The sequence below is a fragment of the Manis pentadactyla genome, chromosome 3 (assembly GCF_030020395.1).
Source record: "Manis pentadactyla isolate mManPen7 chromosome 3, mManPen7.hap1, whole genome shotgun sequence".
Lineage (NCBI taxonomy): Eukaryota > Metazoa > Chordata > Mammalia > Pholidota > Manidae > Manis > Manis pentadactyla.
The window spans coordinates 22,262,741-22,282,464 of NC_080021.1; the positions used below are offsets into that span (position 1 = coordinate 22,262,741).

At 38.1% G+C, this 19,724-nt stretch overlaps 2 protein-coding genes across 4 annotated transcripts in view; one reads left to right on the plus strand and one right to left on the minus strand.

Annotated features, from left to right (window-relative positions):
* Positions 1-12,604, minus strand: part of MTBP (MDM2 binding protein) — a 77,966-nt gene extending 65,362 nt beyond the window's left edge. The window contains exons 1-3 of one of the 3 annotated variants that reach the window (XM_057497790.1): positions 12,503-12,604; positions 11,493-11,573; positions 8-81 (exon numbers count right to left, since the gene is read on the minus strand). In XM_057497790.1, the coding sequence (XP_057353773.1) occupies positions 8-81; positions 11,493-11,573; positions 12,503-12,533 (186 nt within the window). In that variant the 5' untranslated portion in view covers positions 12,534-12,604. Of the gene's footprint in view, positions 1-7; positions 82-11,492; positions 11,574-12,392 lie in introns of all 3 variants that reach the window. The other 2 variants (XM_036876422.2, XM_036876421.2) reach the window with 2 other exon arrangements.
* A 163-nt stretch (positions 12,605-12,767) lies between these two features.
* MRPL13 (mitochondrial ribosomal protein L13) overlaps positions 12,768-19,724 on the plus strand; it is a 39,815-nt gene continuing 32,858 nt past the window's right edge. Inside the window, exons 1-2 of the mRNA XM_036876424.2 lie at positions 12,768-12,891; positions 15,973-16,096. Of these exons, the coding sequence (XP_036732319.1) occupies positions 12,808-12,891; positions 15,973-16,096 (208 nt within the window). The 5' untranslated portion in view covers positions 12,768-12,807. The remainder of the gene's footprint in view (positions 12,892-15,972; positions 16,097-19,724) is intronic.

Genomic DNA, 19,724 nt, shown 5'->3' on the forward strand with positions numbered 1-19,724 from the left:
GTATTACCTGATAAAATCCACATATTGCCTGTACTGCAAAGAACCACTTCTTGGAACCAGGTATACCGCCCACTGAACAAGCTTGAAAACAAAATTACATTTATTAGAAGAAAGGCACAACACAAATAAGCAGATGTTAGTTACAGCATGTATACTCAGAGAATTATACAAGTTTATACACATTATATAGCCCCCCAAGTTTTATATTTATATGTGTGTGTATAATACATGTATGTACATTAAAAATGTAGACCTTTTTAAAATCTCCACTGAAAATTCGAATAGAATAATCTGCCAAAAGGGCAAAATTTTTCACTCACAATGAACACTTTGCTCTAGTTTGTCACAATTCAAAATCCACATTATTGTTTTAATCATTGTTTTCAAACATGAAAATCTACCATAAAAAATGTTGGAAAATATACCCACTCAATTACTACTGACTCATATTACACCATATAAGGTATTTTAGGGAAAACGATTCCCTCTTCAAAGGCCAAGTACATCTACCTCAGCTTGGCTGCAGAGAAAGGTGTTAAAGAGTAACTATAGCCTAAAGATAAGGAAAATATGTTTCTAGGAGGTTGGAATGTTACACGAGGATATTAAGTTAAGGATCACCCCGGGGTGCATGTCAGAAGAACTATAAAGAATTAGGAGCTGTGTAGAGAAATTGGAGTCCAAGGATAGAGAAGCAATTGTGGTGAGTGAGGTTTAACTCATGGACACTAGATAAGATGCTAAGTGCTTATAACCTCTTTCTGCCAACAATACCAGAAAGACTTCACCTCCTACTTCCTTAAGAAAATAGAAACCATTAGGTTATAACTCCCAGAACATACTGTCAGCAAACATATAACCCTACTTAATGACCCATTAAAGTCTTTCCTCATTCCTTCCTGTTAACACACAGACACTGCCTTTTGTATTCAAAGTTATCCCTCAGATTTCCACTGGGACCCCAGGCCACTGATCACATAATTCTTCTTGCATTTTCAATCTCTCCCCCTCTGTCAGTCCCTTCCCATTAGCATTTAAATTTGCACAAGTGTTCATCAAAAATGTTAAGGATCTCCTTTAAGTTCAGTTCCCTTTTCCAGTTGCCATTATATTCCTTTCCCTACTCTTTTTCGAGGATATACTTTCAAAAGCAAGATACACTTAACTGTCTCCATTTCCTCATCATCTTTTCTACTCCCTAACAAATCCATTTCAGTCATATTTTTGTCTCCAACATGCCACTGTAACCACACTCACCAAAGTAACCAATGCCTAACATATTACTAAATCTAACAGATGATTCTTAGTTCCATTGTTACTTGACCTCTCAGCAAAAGGGTAAGAAAGGAAAAAAAGATGTCACAGATGACTTTCCCCTTAAAACATTTGTCTTCCGGGGAACCTTTAATTACTGGGATTCAGTTTGAGATTTTCAACTCTATTCATAATCTATAAGTAATCCCATCCTTTCTCATGGATTGAATTGACATCTACATATTGATGATTCTATAATCTGTATCTCCAGCCTTACTCTACCTTTTGAGTTCTAGACCCAAGTATCTGTATCCAACTTTTACAAAACATTTTGTTTGGGCATCTTACAGGCAACTAACCACATGTTCTAAACTGAACATGTCGTATGCCCTTCAAATCTAATTCTTTCACTAAATGCCATTATCTACACTATTGCCTCAACCAGAAATCTAATGTCATCCTTGATTCTTTCCTCACTCTTCCCTTCTCTTAAATCACAAGAGTCCAACACTAAGTCAGGTGAGCCAGACCACCACAATTTTCTTCAGAACTATCCATTTTCCTCCACCCTTGCTCTCTCATTTCTTAGCTACTATTTTGCAGCAGCCCCTCATATCTATATAATCTGTCTACAATACTGTAGTCAGAACACTTCCATAACACAGATCTGATCGTGTCTCTTCCTTCATTAAAGACCTTAACAGCTGCCAGTTACCATTAGGAAAATGTCCAAACACCCTGACATGATTTACAAAGTCCTCTGCAGAACTATGTATACCTCTCCAGTCTTACATCAATTATAATCATATTGCGCTTCCAATTCCTCGGACTCGCCATATTACCGAAAGCAATAATGTAAGCATGGTAGGAAATTCAATACAGGCAGTTCTGAAATGCAGTTTCAGTTACCATGGTTTAAATAACACCAGTTCCCCCAAACCAGAGTTCAACTTCCAGTTGCCATGTTAATTAACTGTAATTGTATAAAGTAACTTCAATGCTAGCTTTTCAGATGACAAATCACTACATAAATAAAAGACATGTATCTTAAAGTGACCAAACACACTACCACTTTCAAAGTTTGTGGCTGATTGATCACAGTACATCTGTTACTCAGTGCACACACAGATGGCAAAAGATGTAATTGTGTTGCCTCCATATCTCCTAGTGATAAAATTATGTGATATTTTATAAAATGGATAAGAAGAAGGAATTGGCAAAAGAAAAAAAATGAAAGCGCAGAAAAAACTAAAAGGTGGATGATGCTGAAAGTGATATTAACCCTAATATAAATGGACTCTAGAAATAGCTGCTGTAATAAAAAACATTGGGACAGAATGGAAGATGTCCAGGAGAAAATGATGCTGGCAAAAACCATAGCATCAAAGGAACTCAGATATTTCACAATATTAAAAGTGCAAAGGGTAAAACTTTGGAAGCTAATACACATACAGGAGTGTGACAATTTGCCAAAACATTGAAAAGATCCTCTTTCTGTATTGTAAGTTATATGATCATGAAAAGATAGCAAGCACTGATAGTTTTTTTCAAAGAAATGAAATACTTTAATTCTCAATGTTTCTAATGTTTTAAATTATGGTATGAAGTGTATGAAAGAAATAGTTATATTATTTCCCTCTCACTTGTAATCAACAATAAGAGAGTTTTTAATGTTTTGACAAAAAATGTCTTGGAACAATTGTAACTTGCACTGTCATTTATACAGTCTCACATTTACCATGCAAACAAGGATTGCCTGCATGAAAAATGTCTATCCACCTAATGGAAAGTGAAAGTTATCGTGAGAACTCTCAGAATGATCCCAATAGCTTTTTTACATTAAATTAAAAGAACAAATGAAAGACAATCTTTCTTACAGTATTAGTAGTACGGACTGAGGGGCTCTCTTGTCCCTTCCTGGCATGAGCCAGGAGCTCTTTCCTCTCACTTTATTTCTAAATAAAAGCCTCTGCCCTCACTCTCCTACCCCTGGTGTTGGCTAAATTCATTCTTCGACTCCAAAAACAAGAACCCCGGCATCATCTTTGGGGGCTTGTCCGGGATAACTTTGGAGGAGAGTATCGGCATCTAAGCCTGCCTTTTGCTTTCACTGTCCTTATAGAAGGATGCCATCTATGGCACACAACATTGGGCACTTGTCAGCCATTTAAATGGGACTAGCACAGCTGCCATTCTCAAAGTCTCAAGCGACAGGTTCCCCTGTGTCTCCCTCACAGAGAAAAGGCTGACCAGGTGTCTCAAACCTGTCTTTCTCTCTTCCAGATGGGAGCTTCCTCTTCAAGGTTAAAGCTCAACAGGCCTCTGGCATACATTCTAAAGAACTGGGAGCAATTTGATCCCCAGACCCACTGAAAAAGAACTACCTTATCTTCTGCACACAAGCCTGGCCTCAATACAAACTCTCTGATTAGAAAGGCTTTGTCCCTGAGAGAAGTATACAATATAATAAGGTTATGCAGCTACACATATTTTGATGCAAAGAAGGGAAATGGTAAAAAAATCCCGTAGACTCCAATATGGAACTAGTTTCTAAATTATTTTGGTGGAAATCTATTGTACTAATTGGGTTCATCATTATCTTCAAAAATTGGGAGGTTTTTAGACTAGACTCCCTGAAATGGAAGAAATTTATCTTCTGCAATACAGCCTGGCTTTAAATGACTGGAGCTAGAATTGTACTTGCATTTCATTTCCAGCCCCCTGGACACACACACAGTCCGTATCAGTTCAGAGCTTTAATCGGCCCTGTTAGTCTGGAGCCATCTAAACCTTAACCTAGTTATGTAAAGTGCTTGCCCTTAGAATGCGTTCTTGAAAACTGAGATCCTTTTAATCAGATAAGCTAAAAAGAAAGAAGGCAACTGAATATTAGCAATTCAAATCTGTATCAGTTTATCTGTCTGTGTATATGTTCTTTTATGAAAAGTGTTGCTAACTGTAGTAATTATGTCTCAATCTTTTTGTGTGTAAATGAAAAATATTTTTCTACCTCTGGATGGTATTAATAAGAATTGATTTAAAGACAAGAGCTTGTAAAAATTGGGCATTCTAAAACTTCCAGAAAATTCTAATAGAAGATATTAAGCATTAATGCTAATTTATGTTGAACAGAAATGGACATGTCCTTATGGTTATCAGCTGCCTAAGTTTACCTTAAGTCATTTAAGTTGATGTTGTCTGTTAAATATTTCAAGAATAAAAGACATAGAGGCTTGACTTTGTCTAATGTTCGGTAGACTTTGTAAGTGATCTAGCATCATTGTTAGGAGTGAGTAAACTAAGTGTAGCAAGTGAACATCTTAATAATAATTGTGTGTTATAGTGTGTTACAGTGTGTATACCTACAAACAGCCTGAGAATCTTTGTGGTAACCTAAAACCTTAAAGTTTTGCTAAGTTAAGTAGACATACTTTGTGCTTAGTGAGAGATTGTGCTACAAATAAAGCTCATGGTTACAGAAATTATAAAATGTGTTCATAAATTTTTCAATCTGAAGAATGCTAGTGTAACAGTTTACAATAGCCTACTTCTCAGTGTTCACTGAAATTTAAGGTTCCTAATGATTTTAAGTTCTAATTAAAACTACTTAAAGTAATAAGGAAAACATTTCTGTATGCTAAAAGATGTGTGTTTTAATAAGAGAAGTTATAAGGAATGGAAATTCATTTTGTTGAGGGTAAAAGAAGGTAACTGCTCTAAAGCACAGCTGTTTATTTAAAGAGGGAGAACTCTGAACGTAAAAGGGAAGTTGTAGAAAGCTTGTGGAAAATTTGATATAGTCATGCTATGTGAAATTAAAGCAAATGAGTCTCGATATCAAGTACACAGCAAAATTAGAATTTTGTTTTCAGTTAAAAAGACAAAGTTTTCTTAAACTGTCTCCTCTTAATGTTGAAAGATTGCAAAGGGTTTTCTAATTGTTTTATCAAAGCAGTTTCTCATGCTTAAAATATCAATGAGTTGTCTAAGTACTGTGTAACCTTCTGTATTTGCCTTTAATCTTTTATTGTCATTCTGATTAAATAGAAAAGTATTGTTTCATAGTTACCTATGATTCTATTTAGGCAAGTGACTTAAAAACTTTCTTCTGACAGTATCCCAGAATCAAATTCAAAAAGGTGTTTTTACGTCTAGTTAACTCTGATATTTTCCAGAGGGCCCCTAGAACATGTCAGAGGAATTTTTTCTCAGTGGAGAAATTATGCAGCTAATTCAGCTTATTTATCTGATGTATAATTACCTGCTTAATTACCTGGAAAGCACTGTCAAAAGGAATGATGCTAAACTTTGTTACTGAATGTTTTGTGTTACAGAAATATCCAAATTTCCTTATGTCAACTGTCTTATAGTAAGCTCTCAACAGATCTTGAGCCATTGTCATTTGAAAGTCTTTTGTCATTTATAGTCACTGTTTTATTACTCCTAAACTAGTAAAGAACTAGATTTCAGCAGAACAGGTATTGGTTACATAAGATTAAGTAAACTAAGGAAGATGATTTTGTGACTTTTTGTTTCAAATGTTGCTGATAAAGTGTTTTAAGCTTTTTCTCTTAAGCTGACAACAGTTTAGTAAATGATAATACATTTATAAGCAGAATTGAAACATTTATCTTTCTCTCTACCTGAACCCTCCAGAATTTAAAAACTCTCAGTGACTATTTTTATATTTCATGGCAGTATGTTTATTTGCATAAGTTCAATAAGAATTTACTTTCCTTGTAAGAGGATCAATTAAAAACACTGGTTATATTACCAAGGCTTTAACTGGAATGTTATAACAGAGACACATGTGCAAACTCAGATATGAACAGACAGTGTGAAGGAACTAAGGTTGACTTTATAAAGCCAACAAAGCTCTTGGAAAAACTGGCCTGGTACCTTGCTTATAGAGTTCCCAGCAGCCTTACCAGGTGAGTAAGGAAGGTCACTTCCTGGCAGGTGCAGGAACCTCAGAATGTCTTGGGGACCTCAAGAAGAGAGGAATTTGCCCAAATCTACAGGTACTGCAAGCAAAACCTGATGGCAAGTCTGGCTTGGCATTCTGGCCTCGAGAGGCCTTTAAAAGTTCAATCTGAAGTTCCTTATAAAAAGTTCCAGCAAAGCACATTTAAAAGAGCCTATGTAATCAGTTGCTCTTCTTTCTGCACATATGCAAATAATCAAGCCAAGTGTTAATTATTTTCTTAATCTGGTTACTTCTAATAAAAATGAGAGTGATTTTAGAGAAAAATATTGTTTCAATTATGCAGCCTTATCTATACTAAACCCTAATACTAGTTATCTAGTCATTGAGACATAAACTAGATCCAGAATTCTAGTTTATTCAAAATATTTGGCTATGATTCTCCATATGTTTTAGTTTTCTCCCATCATTTCAATTAAAGTTTTACTATTTCTATTCCTCATATTCACCCATGCATTCTTAATCTTGTCAAGTTGATCCAAAATAGAAAATCCAACTCCAGATGTTACTACTTAACCTAATAACACAATTTGTTCTATCTTGCCTAGAAGCCATAGAACTGCAAATAGTAATAGAAATGGAACCCGGAATAGAAGTGCCCATCTTCCAAGGCCCTCTCAACTGACCAGTGATGGAGACCTAACTGCACCCCTTACTGCACCCCCTTTCAGTGCAAAGCAGGCGGAGCAGTTGTTGCCCCCTTTCCCTAGCAGTAGCTAGGTTTTCCATCTGTAGAGGGGGGAATGAGACAGGAACCGTCGGTGTAGTCAGAGTAGGGTGAGGATCTCCGGAAAAAGCAAAGCAGGATAGTTACAGTCAAAGCAATGTAACATTGTAAAGAAGTCCCTATGAAACTGGGTTAAGCATTATGCAAAGTCAAGATCACACTAATTCTCTAGGGTAAAAATACCAGACTAGGAATATAGACGTCTTCAGTGAGATCAGTTAAAAGTCAAAAGGCCAGGAGCAACTTGGCCTGGAATGTTTGAGTGTTCTGCAGATAAAGAAAAGTGTCTCAACATAACCCGTGACTTCACTGTAAACAGCCCTAGCAAACAGACAACAATCCAGCTCACCTTGAGGATAGGGCAGGTGGTACACACCCCTAAGCCTTTTTTTCACCCAAATCCTCAACTGCCTATAAATCCCCTGAACAATGTACCACCCTGGGCTCTCTTGTCCCCGCCTATTGTGAGCCAAGAGCTCTTTCCTCTAACTTTATTTCTAAATAAAAGCCTCTACTCTGGCTCTCCTAAAAGAAAAAAAAAAAAATAGTACTGACTGAAATTATACTGACTTGAAAAATTAACAAAGAGTACTACTGGACTTTGGTAAACAGGTTAGGACAGCACATACATAGCAGAAATCATTTCCCAAAGGTGATAACTGAAACCCAAGACAAGAAGTTCTCTAATAAAAAAGAGAAAGGAACAGATTGAACAGTCGTATTATAAAGTTATCAAAATGGGCACATTGGGAGAGAACCAAGATGGCGGCATGAGTAGAGCAGCAGAAATTTCCTCCCAAAACCATATATATTTTTGAAACTACAACAAATACAACTATTCCTAAAAGAGAGACCAGAAGATACAGGACAACAGCGAGACTACATCCACACCTGTGAGAACCCAGCACCTGGTGAAAGGGGTAAGATACAAGCCATGGCCCGGCGGGACCCAAGAGCCCCTCACCCCAGCTCCTGGTGGGAGGACAGGAGTCGGAGTGGGGAGGGAGAGAGAGCCCAGGACTGCTAAACACCCAGCCCTAGCCATCCACACTGAGAATGCCGACACATAGTGTGTGAGGTGCTGGATACTAGGGAAACAGGACAGTAAGACCTGTATGCAGGTCCCCGCAGCGAGCATCCCTGGGACAAAGAAAAGTGAGTGCTTTTTGAAAGTCTTGAAGGGACAGGGACCCCACAGCTGGATGGAAGCATCCCGGGACACTTAGCTCAGAATCTGGGAATCCCAGGGAACTCTGGGTGCCCTAACCCCCTGGGCGGCAGCGCAGTTCCGAGGCCCCTCATGGTGATAAACAGCCTCCTGCCCGTTTCCCCTCCGACACGGCTCCGCCATATTGGAGCAGCAGAATGAGGCTGGCCATGCCCACAGCAACCGCGGAGCTCGACAGGGGCCGGGCAAGAATCAGAAGCCCTGTCTGCGTGCACCTACCCAGCACAAGCCACTACGGGTCGCTGTTCTCCCAGGAGTGGAAGGCCACAAACCAGCAAGAAGGGACTTTCTCTTAAGCAACACATGCACCAGCTCCCCACAAATACCTCTATCGCTATTAAAAGGCAGAAGAATTTGATACAGAACAAGATCACAGAGGCAAACCCTGAGGAGATAGACCTAACCAATCTCCCTGAAAAAGAATTAAAAATAAAGCTCATAACCATGCTGATGGAGCTGCAAAGAAATATGCAAGAGCTAAGGGATGATGTCAGGAAGGAGACTACAGAAATGAAACAATCTCTGGAAGGATTTATAAGCAGGATGGATAAGATGAAAGAGGCCTAGAAACCAGAGAACAGGAATGCATAGAAGCTGACGCAGAGAGAGATAAAAGGATCTCCAGGAATAAAACAATATTAAGAGAACTGTGTGATCAATGCAAAAGGAACAATATCCGCATTATAGGGGTACCAGAAGAAGAAGAGAGAGAGAAAGGGATAGAAAGTGTATTTGAAGAAATAATTGCTGAAAACTTCCCCAAAGTGGGGAAGGAAATAATCAATCAGACCATGGAAGTACACAGAACCCCCAACAGAAGGGACCCAAGGAGGACAACACCAAGACACATAATAATTAAAATGACAAAGATCAAGGACAAGGACAGAGTTTTAAAGGCAGCTAGAGAGAGGGAAAAGGTCACCTACAAAGGAAAACCCATCAGGCTATCATCAGACTTCTCAACAGAAACGTTACAGGCCAGAGAGAATGGCATGATATATTTAATGCAATGAAACAGAAGGGCCTTGAACCAAGAAAACTGTATCCAGCACGATTATCATTTAAATATGAAGGAGGGATTCAACAATTCCCAGACAAGCAAAAGTTGAGGGAATTTGCCTCCCACAAACCACCTCTACAGGGTATTTTCGAGGGACTGCTCTAGATGGGAGCACTCCTAAGACTAAATAGATGTCACCAGAGAAAATAAAATCACAGCAAAGAAAGCAGACCAACCAGATACTAACTAAAGGCAAAAAATAAAATCAACTACCCACAAAAGCAGTTAAAGGAAACACAAAAGAGCACAGAATAAAACAACCAACATATAAAGAATGGAAGAGGAGGAATAAGAAGGGAGAAAAATAAAGAATCCGCAGACAATGTTTAAAATAGCTCAGTAAGCGAGTTAAGTTAGACAGTAAGATACTAAAGATACCTTGAACCTTTGGTAACCACGAATCTAAAGCCCGCAATGGCAATAAGTACATAGCTTTCAATAATCACCCTAAATGTAAATGGATTGAATGCACCAATCAAAAGACATAGAGTAATAGAATGGATAAAAAAGCAAGTCCCATCTCTATGCTGCTTACAAGAGACTCACCTCAAACCCAAAGACATGCACAGACTGAAAGCCAAGGGATGGAAAAAGATATTTCATGCAAACAACAGGGAGAAAAAAGCAGGTGTTGTTGTAGTAGCAGACAAAATAGACCTCAAAAGAAAGAAAGTAACAAAAGATAAAGAAGTACATTACATAATGAGAAAGGGCTCAGTCCAACAAGAGGATATAACCATTATAAATATATATGCACCCAACACAGGAGCACCAGCTTATGTGAAACAAATACTAACAGAACTAAAGGAGGAAAGAGAATGCAATGCATTCATTTTAGGAGACTTCAACATGCCACTCACTCCAAAGGATAGATCCACTGGGCAGAAAATAAGTAAGGACACAGAAGCACTGAACACACTAGAACAGATGGACCTAATAGACATCTATAGAACTCTACATCCAAAAGCCGCTGTTTACAATAGCCAAGAAATGGAAGCAACCTAAGTGTCCATCAGTAGATGATGAATGGATAGAGAAGATGTGGTACATATACACAATGGAATATTATTTAGCCATAAGAAGAAAACAAATCCTACCATATGCAACAACATGGATGGAGCTAGAAGGTATAAATAAGTCAGGCAGAGAAAGACAAACACCAAATGATTTCACTCATATGTGGAGTATAGGAACAAAGAAAGACTGAAGGAACAAAACAGCAGCAGAATCACAGAACCCAAGAATGGACTAACAGTTACCAAAGGGAAAGGGACTGGGGAAAATGGGAGGGAAGAGAGGGATAAGGGTGGGGAAAAAGAAAGGGGGTATTACGATTAGCATGTGTAATGTTGGGGGGGGGCATGGGGAGAGTTGTGCAACACAGAGAAGACAAGTAGTGATTCTATAGTATCTTACTACACTGATGGACAGTGACTGTAGTGGGGTTTGTTGGGGGGACTTGGTGAAGGGGGTACCCTAGTAAACATAATGTTCTTCATGTAATTGTAGATTAATGACAACAACAACAACAACAAAAAATGGGCACATTCTCCCTAGCATCTCCAGAAACTTCCTTCAGCTTTAGGCCTTGGTCTGTTTTAGCATCTCCATTTTCTCAGCCTTGGATGACACTCTCAGGAAGAGGCTAAGAAGAGAAAGGGAAAGACGTTAACTATCAAAGAAATAGATGGATTTGTATAATCTCAATAAAAACCAAAGGAGAAAGGGTTTTTACAAAGTAAGAGGTGGTCAAAAAAAGTAAAATACTTTGAAAAAATTAAAGCAGACAAGAATGGAGCAAAAAAATCACTGTGTTTAACAATTATGAAGTGCTTTTAAGAGAATCCATACGAGAGGTAAGGATGGAAAAAACTGGTCAAGAAATAGGTGTAAGAGCATTAATAATGTATTTGTACTCAGGACACAATCATAAATGCTCCTTAAAACGTCACATTGCCCTATTTATATGGAGCTAAAGAAGAACAAGAAAATCTCATAAAGGAATGAAACTCAAGTTTAGAACCTAAAATAATTTTCATAACTATTTTATGACATTGAAGCATCAGGGAAAGAGGGATAACATCTTTTTTCAGTTTGTATTTCCTTAATTACTTCCCTGTCCCAGTGACTTCTACTCCATTCACAGGTATTTCTTGTACTCCTAAGTGATCAAATTAATTAAGTTAATTTCCAATACAAATGCTGTGCCCTAGGAAAGAAGGGTTTATGTTATACTTACCGGGGAAGGTACTGTCTTCTGGATTAACTGAAGCACTGATACTTCTTTTCAGGAGGTGATAGACATTTGCTGCTGTTAAGTCTGAGAAAGAAAAGATGAACTAACTCAGTGAGCTCGAGTTATGCAATCTAGGCGTATTCCAATTTCACCACTAGAGACTCTCAAGAATAATATGTTGTACATAAAAGAACTACACACTCTGTTCAAGATTTGAATAATAAATCTAATGCACGCAGAGAAAACAGGAAAGGCTCCCAGTTTGTATATGCTAGCCAGCTGACACAAATCCAGAATTTCCCCAAAAGAACAATTCTAAGTGTAGAAGGGAAAACCTTTCACTATGCCCTATATACAACTAAATACATTTCTTCCCCGAATTGCCTGTTAAATCAAAACAAGTAAATAAATAAACGCAATATAGATTCTAGACAGGAGCAACAAACAGCAGTGCAATCTCAAACGGTTATTTTAACTTTTGTTTTAAATTTATCATTTGCTTTTTAACTTGGTTTAAGTGCAGCAAGTTTCCTCCCTTTAGAATCTAATTTCTAGCTGAGTAAGACCCTTTGCCCTTGTTCATTTACGTATTACCTGCATTTGGAATACAAGAGGTAGAAATACCCGTTGAATGCATGTCTTTCCAAAAAGCAGGAATTCCATTACTAAGGCACAGATAATTTATTCGATTAAATTTTTACTGTGCCAAGAACTTCTGAGAGCTGGAGTCTTGTACTCACAAATTTGTCCCTGTTGTTCACGCTGATATTTTCAGCCCTCAGTAGGTCGATCGCAGATAGTCACAGCTTCCAGGGATAACTCAGGATCCAAGTCTCGATCACAAAACCAAGTTTCTTCCCGTCCCCGCAAGCTTTTCCCGCTCCCGCTCCGCCCAGCGCTTACCCGGCTGCTTCTCCGTACCCTCAAAGGACGACACCCCAGGCCCATACTCCGCCTCCCCAGCCGCTGCCGATGGGACTTTTCCTTCCCCCCAGATCACCAGTAGCAGGTACCGATCCATTTCAGAGCTCGGTGCTTCCACATCCAAACAACCGCGCGCTGCTTATGCGCTTCCGGTTCCCTTCTTCTTAGGTCGGCTGGAAATTGTGCGTCCTCGGTCGGTTTTCCGCAGCTTTTCCAGGAAGCGGATTCGTTTCGGGAGTTATTCTCTCGATAACTACAATATTTCCTCCCCTCATAACGAAATTTCTACCGTGGGAAGACTGAAGGAGACCCAGGGAAAAGGGAAAAACTGACGATTGCTGGTTGGCCTAGGAACTATGATGTTTGGGTATATGCGTTTCCCGCCGAGCCAATAATGCTGCGGGTCTGGCCTTGGATCCTGCCAGAAGGACGGTTCTGCTGGTGGGGAAGCATGTCGAGTTTCTCTAGGGCGCCCCAGGTGAGATCGGACTCTTGTGCTTGATGGGATTCACTGGCAGAAGGAAGTCAGGGGCTCTGGCGGATTTAGTGAAACTTGAGTTGGCAGGAAATCCGAGCCCTTGGGCCAGGAGATGCCTCGGGATAGCACAACGAGGGTCGTGTTTCTGGCCACCACTTGGCTGTCGTTCTCTTGGTACTCGTCCTCTCTCCTCTTTTCAGTCAGCCCTTTTCATGTCTTTTTTCCCGGAAGGCGTATATGGAGAGAAGATCAGAGAGGTAATAAGGTGGACCACTTAGGACATTGTGGACCATTGTTAGAATTTTTTTTTTTTCTGAGTAAAATAAGGATCTGTTGGAGGGTTTTGAGCCAAGGAGTAACATGATCTCACTTAGGTGTTAAAAGGAGCCCTCTGGCTGCTGACTCAAGAAGAAACTGTCCATAGATGGGGATTGGTGGAGGATAGAAGCAAAGAATCCATCTGGAGGCTGTTGCAATAATCAGGCTAGATATGATAGTGGCGCAAACCAAACTAGTAAGAGGGTAGTGTTGGAAAGTGGTCAGGTTCTGTTTGAAGGTGGAGCCAATAGGATTTCTTGGAGGATTCATTGAATGTGAGCCGACAGCAAGAAAAGAAACAAGGATTACTCCCCAATTTTTTGTTTTTTTCAACAGCTGGAACAGTGTGCCATCAACTGAGATAGAATAAAGGCTGAAATTGGAGTAGGTTTCAGGTGGAAGAGTAAGAGTTCAGTGTTGGGTATGTTTGTCTTCCCCCAATCCCTGCTCAAAGTGTGATTCCTTCCTTTGACTGTTTGTTACCCATGCCTGCTGAGGCAAATACCGAAAGTAAAATTAAACATATTAAAACTTTTATATCATATCAATTTGACATCGTGACAGCATTTTAATTTTTTTAAACAAATTGGGGTTTTTTTCTATCAAAGTATTGATCTTCAGTGAAAGTGGGGGAAAAACTTGGCTTTTGGTACATATGGCTTAAAAAACACTGTAGTGCAGATGCCAAGCAGACAGTTGGTACAGGTATAAAGTGGTCCAGGTTCAATAAAGAGGTCCGGGCCAGAGATGTAAATTGGGAGTCATAAGCACACAAATGGCTTTTAAAGTTACAGATCTGGATGAAGTCTTTAAGGACGTGTGTAAAGAAGGACCAAAAACAGGGTTCTGGGTTCATTTCTGCATTTTAGAGGCAGGAGATAAGAGAAGAACCAACAAGGTAGGGAAAAAACCAACAGAGGGTGGTGTCCTAGAAGTCAGGTGAAGAAAGAATACCCAGAAATAATTGATCAACCATATCAAACACTGAGATGACCAATGGGTTTAGTAACATGACGTCATAGTAACTGGCAGACGGTAGAGTGATGGCGATGGTGGGGGCTGTGCTGTGGAAGGATAAAAGGTTGAAATAAGCTGAAGAGAGAATGGAGAGACAAATTGAAGTAAAGACAACTCTTTGGATGAATTTCCTACAAAGGAGAGGAAAGAAATGAGGCAGTAGTGGTGGGGAAGGAGGTCAGGAGGGTTTTAACTTTATTATGGAAAATTTTAGTCACGTATGAAAGTAAGTATCACCCATTTTCAAAGAACTCATACTCACTGTTGTTTCACCTGTACCCCCATTCACTTCTTTTCTTTATGAATATGAGGTAAATCTCAGACATACTTATTTCAGTAAGTAAATATTTCAGTATGTTCACTACAGGATAAGGATTCTTTTAAAAAATAAAATCCCAATAACATTTATCAAAGATAAAAGAAAGAATAACTAATTCCTTAATATCATCAAATGTCCACTATGTGTTCACATTTCCAATTTTTTTCATATAACATGAATATATAATATTTTTACAGTTTGTTTCTTTGGATTAGTATCCAAAATGCAGTAAGTAGCCATGTTTTTTAAGTCTCTCCTAATACAGATTCCTGTTCCTATTTCTTCTTTGTACTTTACTGAAGACACACAGTTGTTGTGTAGGGTCCCTGCTGTTTGAATTGTTTTATTTAGTTATAAGCTGAGTGAGGTAGGAAAATATGTGCTAGAAGTTGTCTTTGCAGAAGACGTGATCAGCTACGTAAAAAAATCAGAATCTACAAAAAGCTACTAGAACTGATAAGTTTAACAAGGTTGCCGGTACAAGACCAATATACAAAAATCAAGTGTATCCTAGCACCAAAAAATCCAAAACTTAAATTAAAAATATAGTACCATTTACAGTAGTATCAAAATATATGAATTATGGATAAATCTGACAAAAGATGTGTAAAGGGAATGAGGTAGAAACTCGAAAAATGAGAACAGGAAAAAACAGGAATTGGTGAGCAGTGTTATAGACTGATTTGAGATTTATGATAATTAAAAATAAGCCAGTTAGCTTGGTTGTATATTTCCCATCATTGTTTAGCAACTTCTGTATATACATAGAGAAAGTGTCTGGTCGAGATCTTTCTGGCCTGGAATTTTCTTAAGAGTTTGAAGGCACTGATGGGTACTGCAAAGACAGCGGTCTATGCCTAAGGCAGCCTCAAGATGTCTAAGGCAGCTTTTTAAAAATTTAAGCTTAATCAACATCATCTATCTGTTGTTGCCCAGCTACATGCTGCTGTTTAACTCTCCCTTGGAACTGAACTCCTGAACAATCCTCAGTTCCCAATTGGCCTATCATCTTTTAATCTATCTATTAACCTCAAAATATTTTTGAAGATCTTCATAAACAACTTCTACTTTTATAAGACCTTTTCATTACACCTTCAGATTCTATTCTTTGTGATATAAAAATGTCATAATGTGAAAGAAAAAATATTTATCTGAAATGTTTTTAATAAGCGTGATCCACATTGCTAATAGAAAAGCAGTCAGGGAAAATTACTGTGTTAATCTTTACAGAATAATGAGAAAAGACCCTCCCCACCCCTTTTCCAGAAACAGAAAACAAAACAAAAAAAATTACTTAGTGATTGGGTCTATTTTCAAAACAATTACTAACATTAACAGCAGAATACAAGTGATGATATGTAATGATCATCTCATTTTACTTAGTATTTCCATTTTAATTAGTATTTTGTTTTCTCTCTTTTTTTAAGCAATGGGCCACTTTTGCTCGGGTTTGGTATCTCTTAGATGGAAAAATGCAGCCTCCAGGCAAACTGGCAGCTATGGCATCAATAAAACTTCAAGGACTGCATAAACCTGTGTACCATCAACTGAGTGAGTATCATTTTAAACCTGTCATTAGTAACCATAGTGTTCATGCCAGAATAGAATCTTAAAGAAGTTTGAGCTGTTTTTAAGGACTTCATTTTTTCCCCTGGGATCCCTTGTTCCATTCTTGCTAAAAATCCACTAGGCACTTAAATGAATTTGGCTTATTCATAGGAAAACCACACTGACCAGTTTGCCTGAGACAACCCCATTTTACACCATTTCCCCAGCAAAATTATCAGGAGCCCTCTTTTCATTTTTCAGAAATATCCTAATTTGGATTGTAAATTAAATGTCCACTCTTATTCATGACTTTTCACATGGCAACATATATTTGAATAGACAGTTTTTGAAAATGAGGAAGTGAAGTTTGCCCTCTCCTAAAAACCCTCCCCCAGAAAGATATATAGGGCTGGCTAGGTATGGGAAGTTTCTCACTGTTTTGAATTAATAGATTTTTTTTCATTTCTTTATCCTTTTTCCAAAACAAAACAAAAAAGTTGTTTTCGTATTAAACGACGTCTGTTTGTTATAGGGTAATTTTGATTGACTTCACTTAACCTAGGCAACTCTATCTCTGTCCTGCAAGATCTAGGTGTCAGTTTCTTGTTCTTCATTTTGCTTGACCTATCAGCAACCTTTGTTGCCAGAGATTACAGTTTTAACTTTTTATTTTGAAAGATGAAATTTACAAAAGACAAATCAATAGGCCTGTCTATATATAAATATAGGTAATATTTTAAAGTTCACAGTAATTATGATGATGATGACAGGAATGTCATACACTTAGTATTTGGGTTGTTTCCAATTTTTTTGCCATTACTCTCAATATTCTTGTACCCTTTTCCCAGTGCACATGTGGAAGAGTTTCTTCAAGGTCTGTCCATAGAGCACGAATTACTGGTTTCAGTAAAAGTGCCTGGGAGGCTCATTAGTCTTTATGCTGATATCCTCTCCTGCTAGCAGATGTTAAGAATTTTTTTATTCCTCATCTTCAGTAACACTTGGTATTTTCATCCTTTGTAATTTTGACTATTCTGGTGGGTGTGAAATATTCTGTGGTTTTAATTTGCACTTTCCTGATTACAAATGGAGCTGAGTATTTTTTTATTTGTTTATTGGCCTTTTATCATCACCTCTTCTGTGAAGCATCTATACATGTCTTTTGCCCATATTTCCAATGGGTTGTTTGTCCTTTACTTTTTTCTAACTGTTATTTAAAAAGTTGTCACATTTTCAGGAAAGCTCAAAGAATAATAAAGTGAATTTCTTTATGCCTTCAACCTATATTACACAATTATTAACATTTTCCCATTTATTTTTCTCAATCATTTGAAAATAAATCGTAGATATCATTATATTTCCCCCTCACTACTTCAGCATATGTCTCCTAAGAATAAAGATATTCTCCTGTATAGTCAAAATGATGTTATTACACCTACAAAAATGAACAGTAATTTATACAATTTAACATCCTGTGCATTTTCAAACTTCTGTAGTCCCCAAAATGCTTTTTATACCTATTACATTTTTGAACTAGGATCCAACCAAGGTTTATGTATTGCCTGTAGTTGTTTTGTTCCTTCAGTCTCTTTTAATCTAGAATAATCCTTCTCTTATTTTTTTCTTGCCATTAACCCTTTTTAGGAGTCTGGCCTAATTTCATGTAGAAAACACAAACACATTCTTCATGTGTTTCCTTGGATACCATTCTCTTTCTTTCTCAGTCTCTTTTGCTCTCTTTAACTTTCTAAACTCCCGTATTGTTTTTCTCTCACTAAAAACTGGGAGCGCCCCAGTACCCAGTCTGTGGACCTCTCTTCACGTTCCTCAGGTGATCACATTCGGTCTCATGTCTGTACATAGCAGCTGTTTGTAAAATGGCTCCCAAATTTATGTCTCCAGTTTTGACCCTTTCCCTGTATTTCAGGCTCACATAACCAGATTTCTACTGAGCAAACTTTTTGGGGTGTCTAATAGATGTCTCAAACACAATTTGTCCATTTAGAAATATCTTACTTCTTGATTTCCCCCACCAAACCAACCTGTTGTTCCACTTTTCCCCATGTCAGTTCATAGCATCTCTGTACTTTTAGCTGCTCTTGTTAGAAATCTTTGCCTCATCTGTGACTCCTCTTTGTTCAACTCCTTTTAAATAAATAAATAAATATTTTATATATATATATATATATATATGGAAAAAATACATATATCTGAAATCTGGGTATCTCTCATTACCTCTCTTCACTCTAATTTTAAACCACTATACTCTCTATCCTGGATTAGCCCAAAAGCCTCCTACTGATCTTCCTGCATCTACTCTTGCCCCAGTAGCATCTTTTCTCCACAGGTCAGCTACAGTTATCTTTTCCAAATGAAAGTCAGAGCAAAAGCCAAAGTTCTGCTAATGCCCTACAAGGACTTACATGACATGGTCCCTGTTTCCTCACCAAGTTGATTTCCTACCCCTCTGTACCTTGAGTAATCTACCTAGGCCTTTTGCTGCACCACTGACATGCCTGCCAAGCACATTTTTGCATTAGGACCTTTTCACATTTTGTTCTCTCTGCCTGGATGCCCTTTCCCAGATTTCTGCATGGCTTTCTCCTTCACAGTTTCCAGATTTCTGCTCAGTCATTCATATTCTAAGAGAGCCTTCTGAGAGAGGCTGTTCCTTTGTCTGCTCACCCTTTCTCTGTACCTTTACTTGTCTTTTTTAAAAGAAATGGCTTTCACTTTTCACCTGACATGCTATTTAAATACATGTTTTCCACCTACCACCACTAGACTAAGTTCCAAGAGGACCAGAACTGTGCCTGATGTTTTCACAGCTGCATCCCCAGTGCCTGACACATAATTGGAGTGCCAGAAATGTTTGTTGAGTGAATGAATGCATGTATTCATGAATACCAGTTTTAAGAAGGAAGAAATTACTTTTAACCAGGTTTCTAGCATTTAAGTTAAGTTAGATTTTGGATATGTAGAGCTCAGGGGAAGAGTATTCTGTAGGGTTTGATTTTGGCAAGAACAAGGATTTGTGATTTCCACTATTATACTTCCTCCTGAAACCTTTTTCTTCACTTACTGAAAATTTCAATATGGTATCAAAATAAGCCCATCCCCTATGAAATCTGTACGTACAGAGTATGAATTTAAGGATTTTGTTATGTTAATCTTTGTAGTACAAGCCTTAGTACAATATCTAGTCCAATAGATGATTGTCAGAAATATTCTGGGGAATGACACTTTTAAACAGATGTTTTATGAGCACAGTCAGTTCTCATTTTTCGCTGTGATTATATTCTTCAAAGTTGCCTTGAATGCTGAACTAGTGAACACTGAACTATTGCTTCCTTCCATGGGAAGTACAGAGTTAGAGTCCTCTGAGCCTTCAGTCACACCATTTTTGTCAACCAGTCAGTACGTAGCCTTGTTCCATGTGTTTCTGTTTTAAAACACCGTGTGTGTGTGTGTTGTGTACATATGTAGAAAGACAGAGAAAGAGAGAGTTGATTATCTTTAACACAAGTTCATAGAGCTAATAACCAACAGCACTGTAACTCATGCCTGCAGGAAGCTTATCTAACACGTATTTTCTCTGTAGGACACACTGCAGCTTTCTTACACTGAGGAA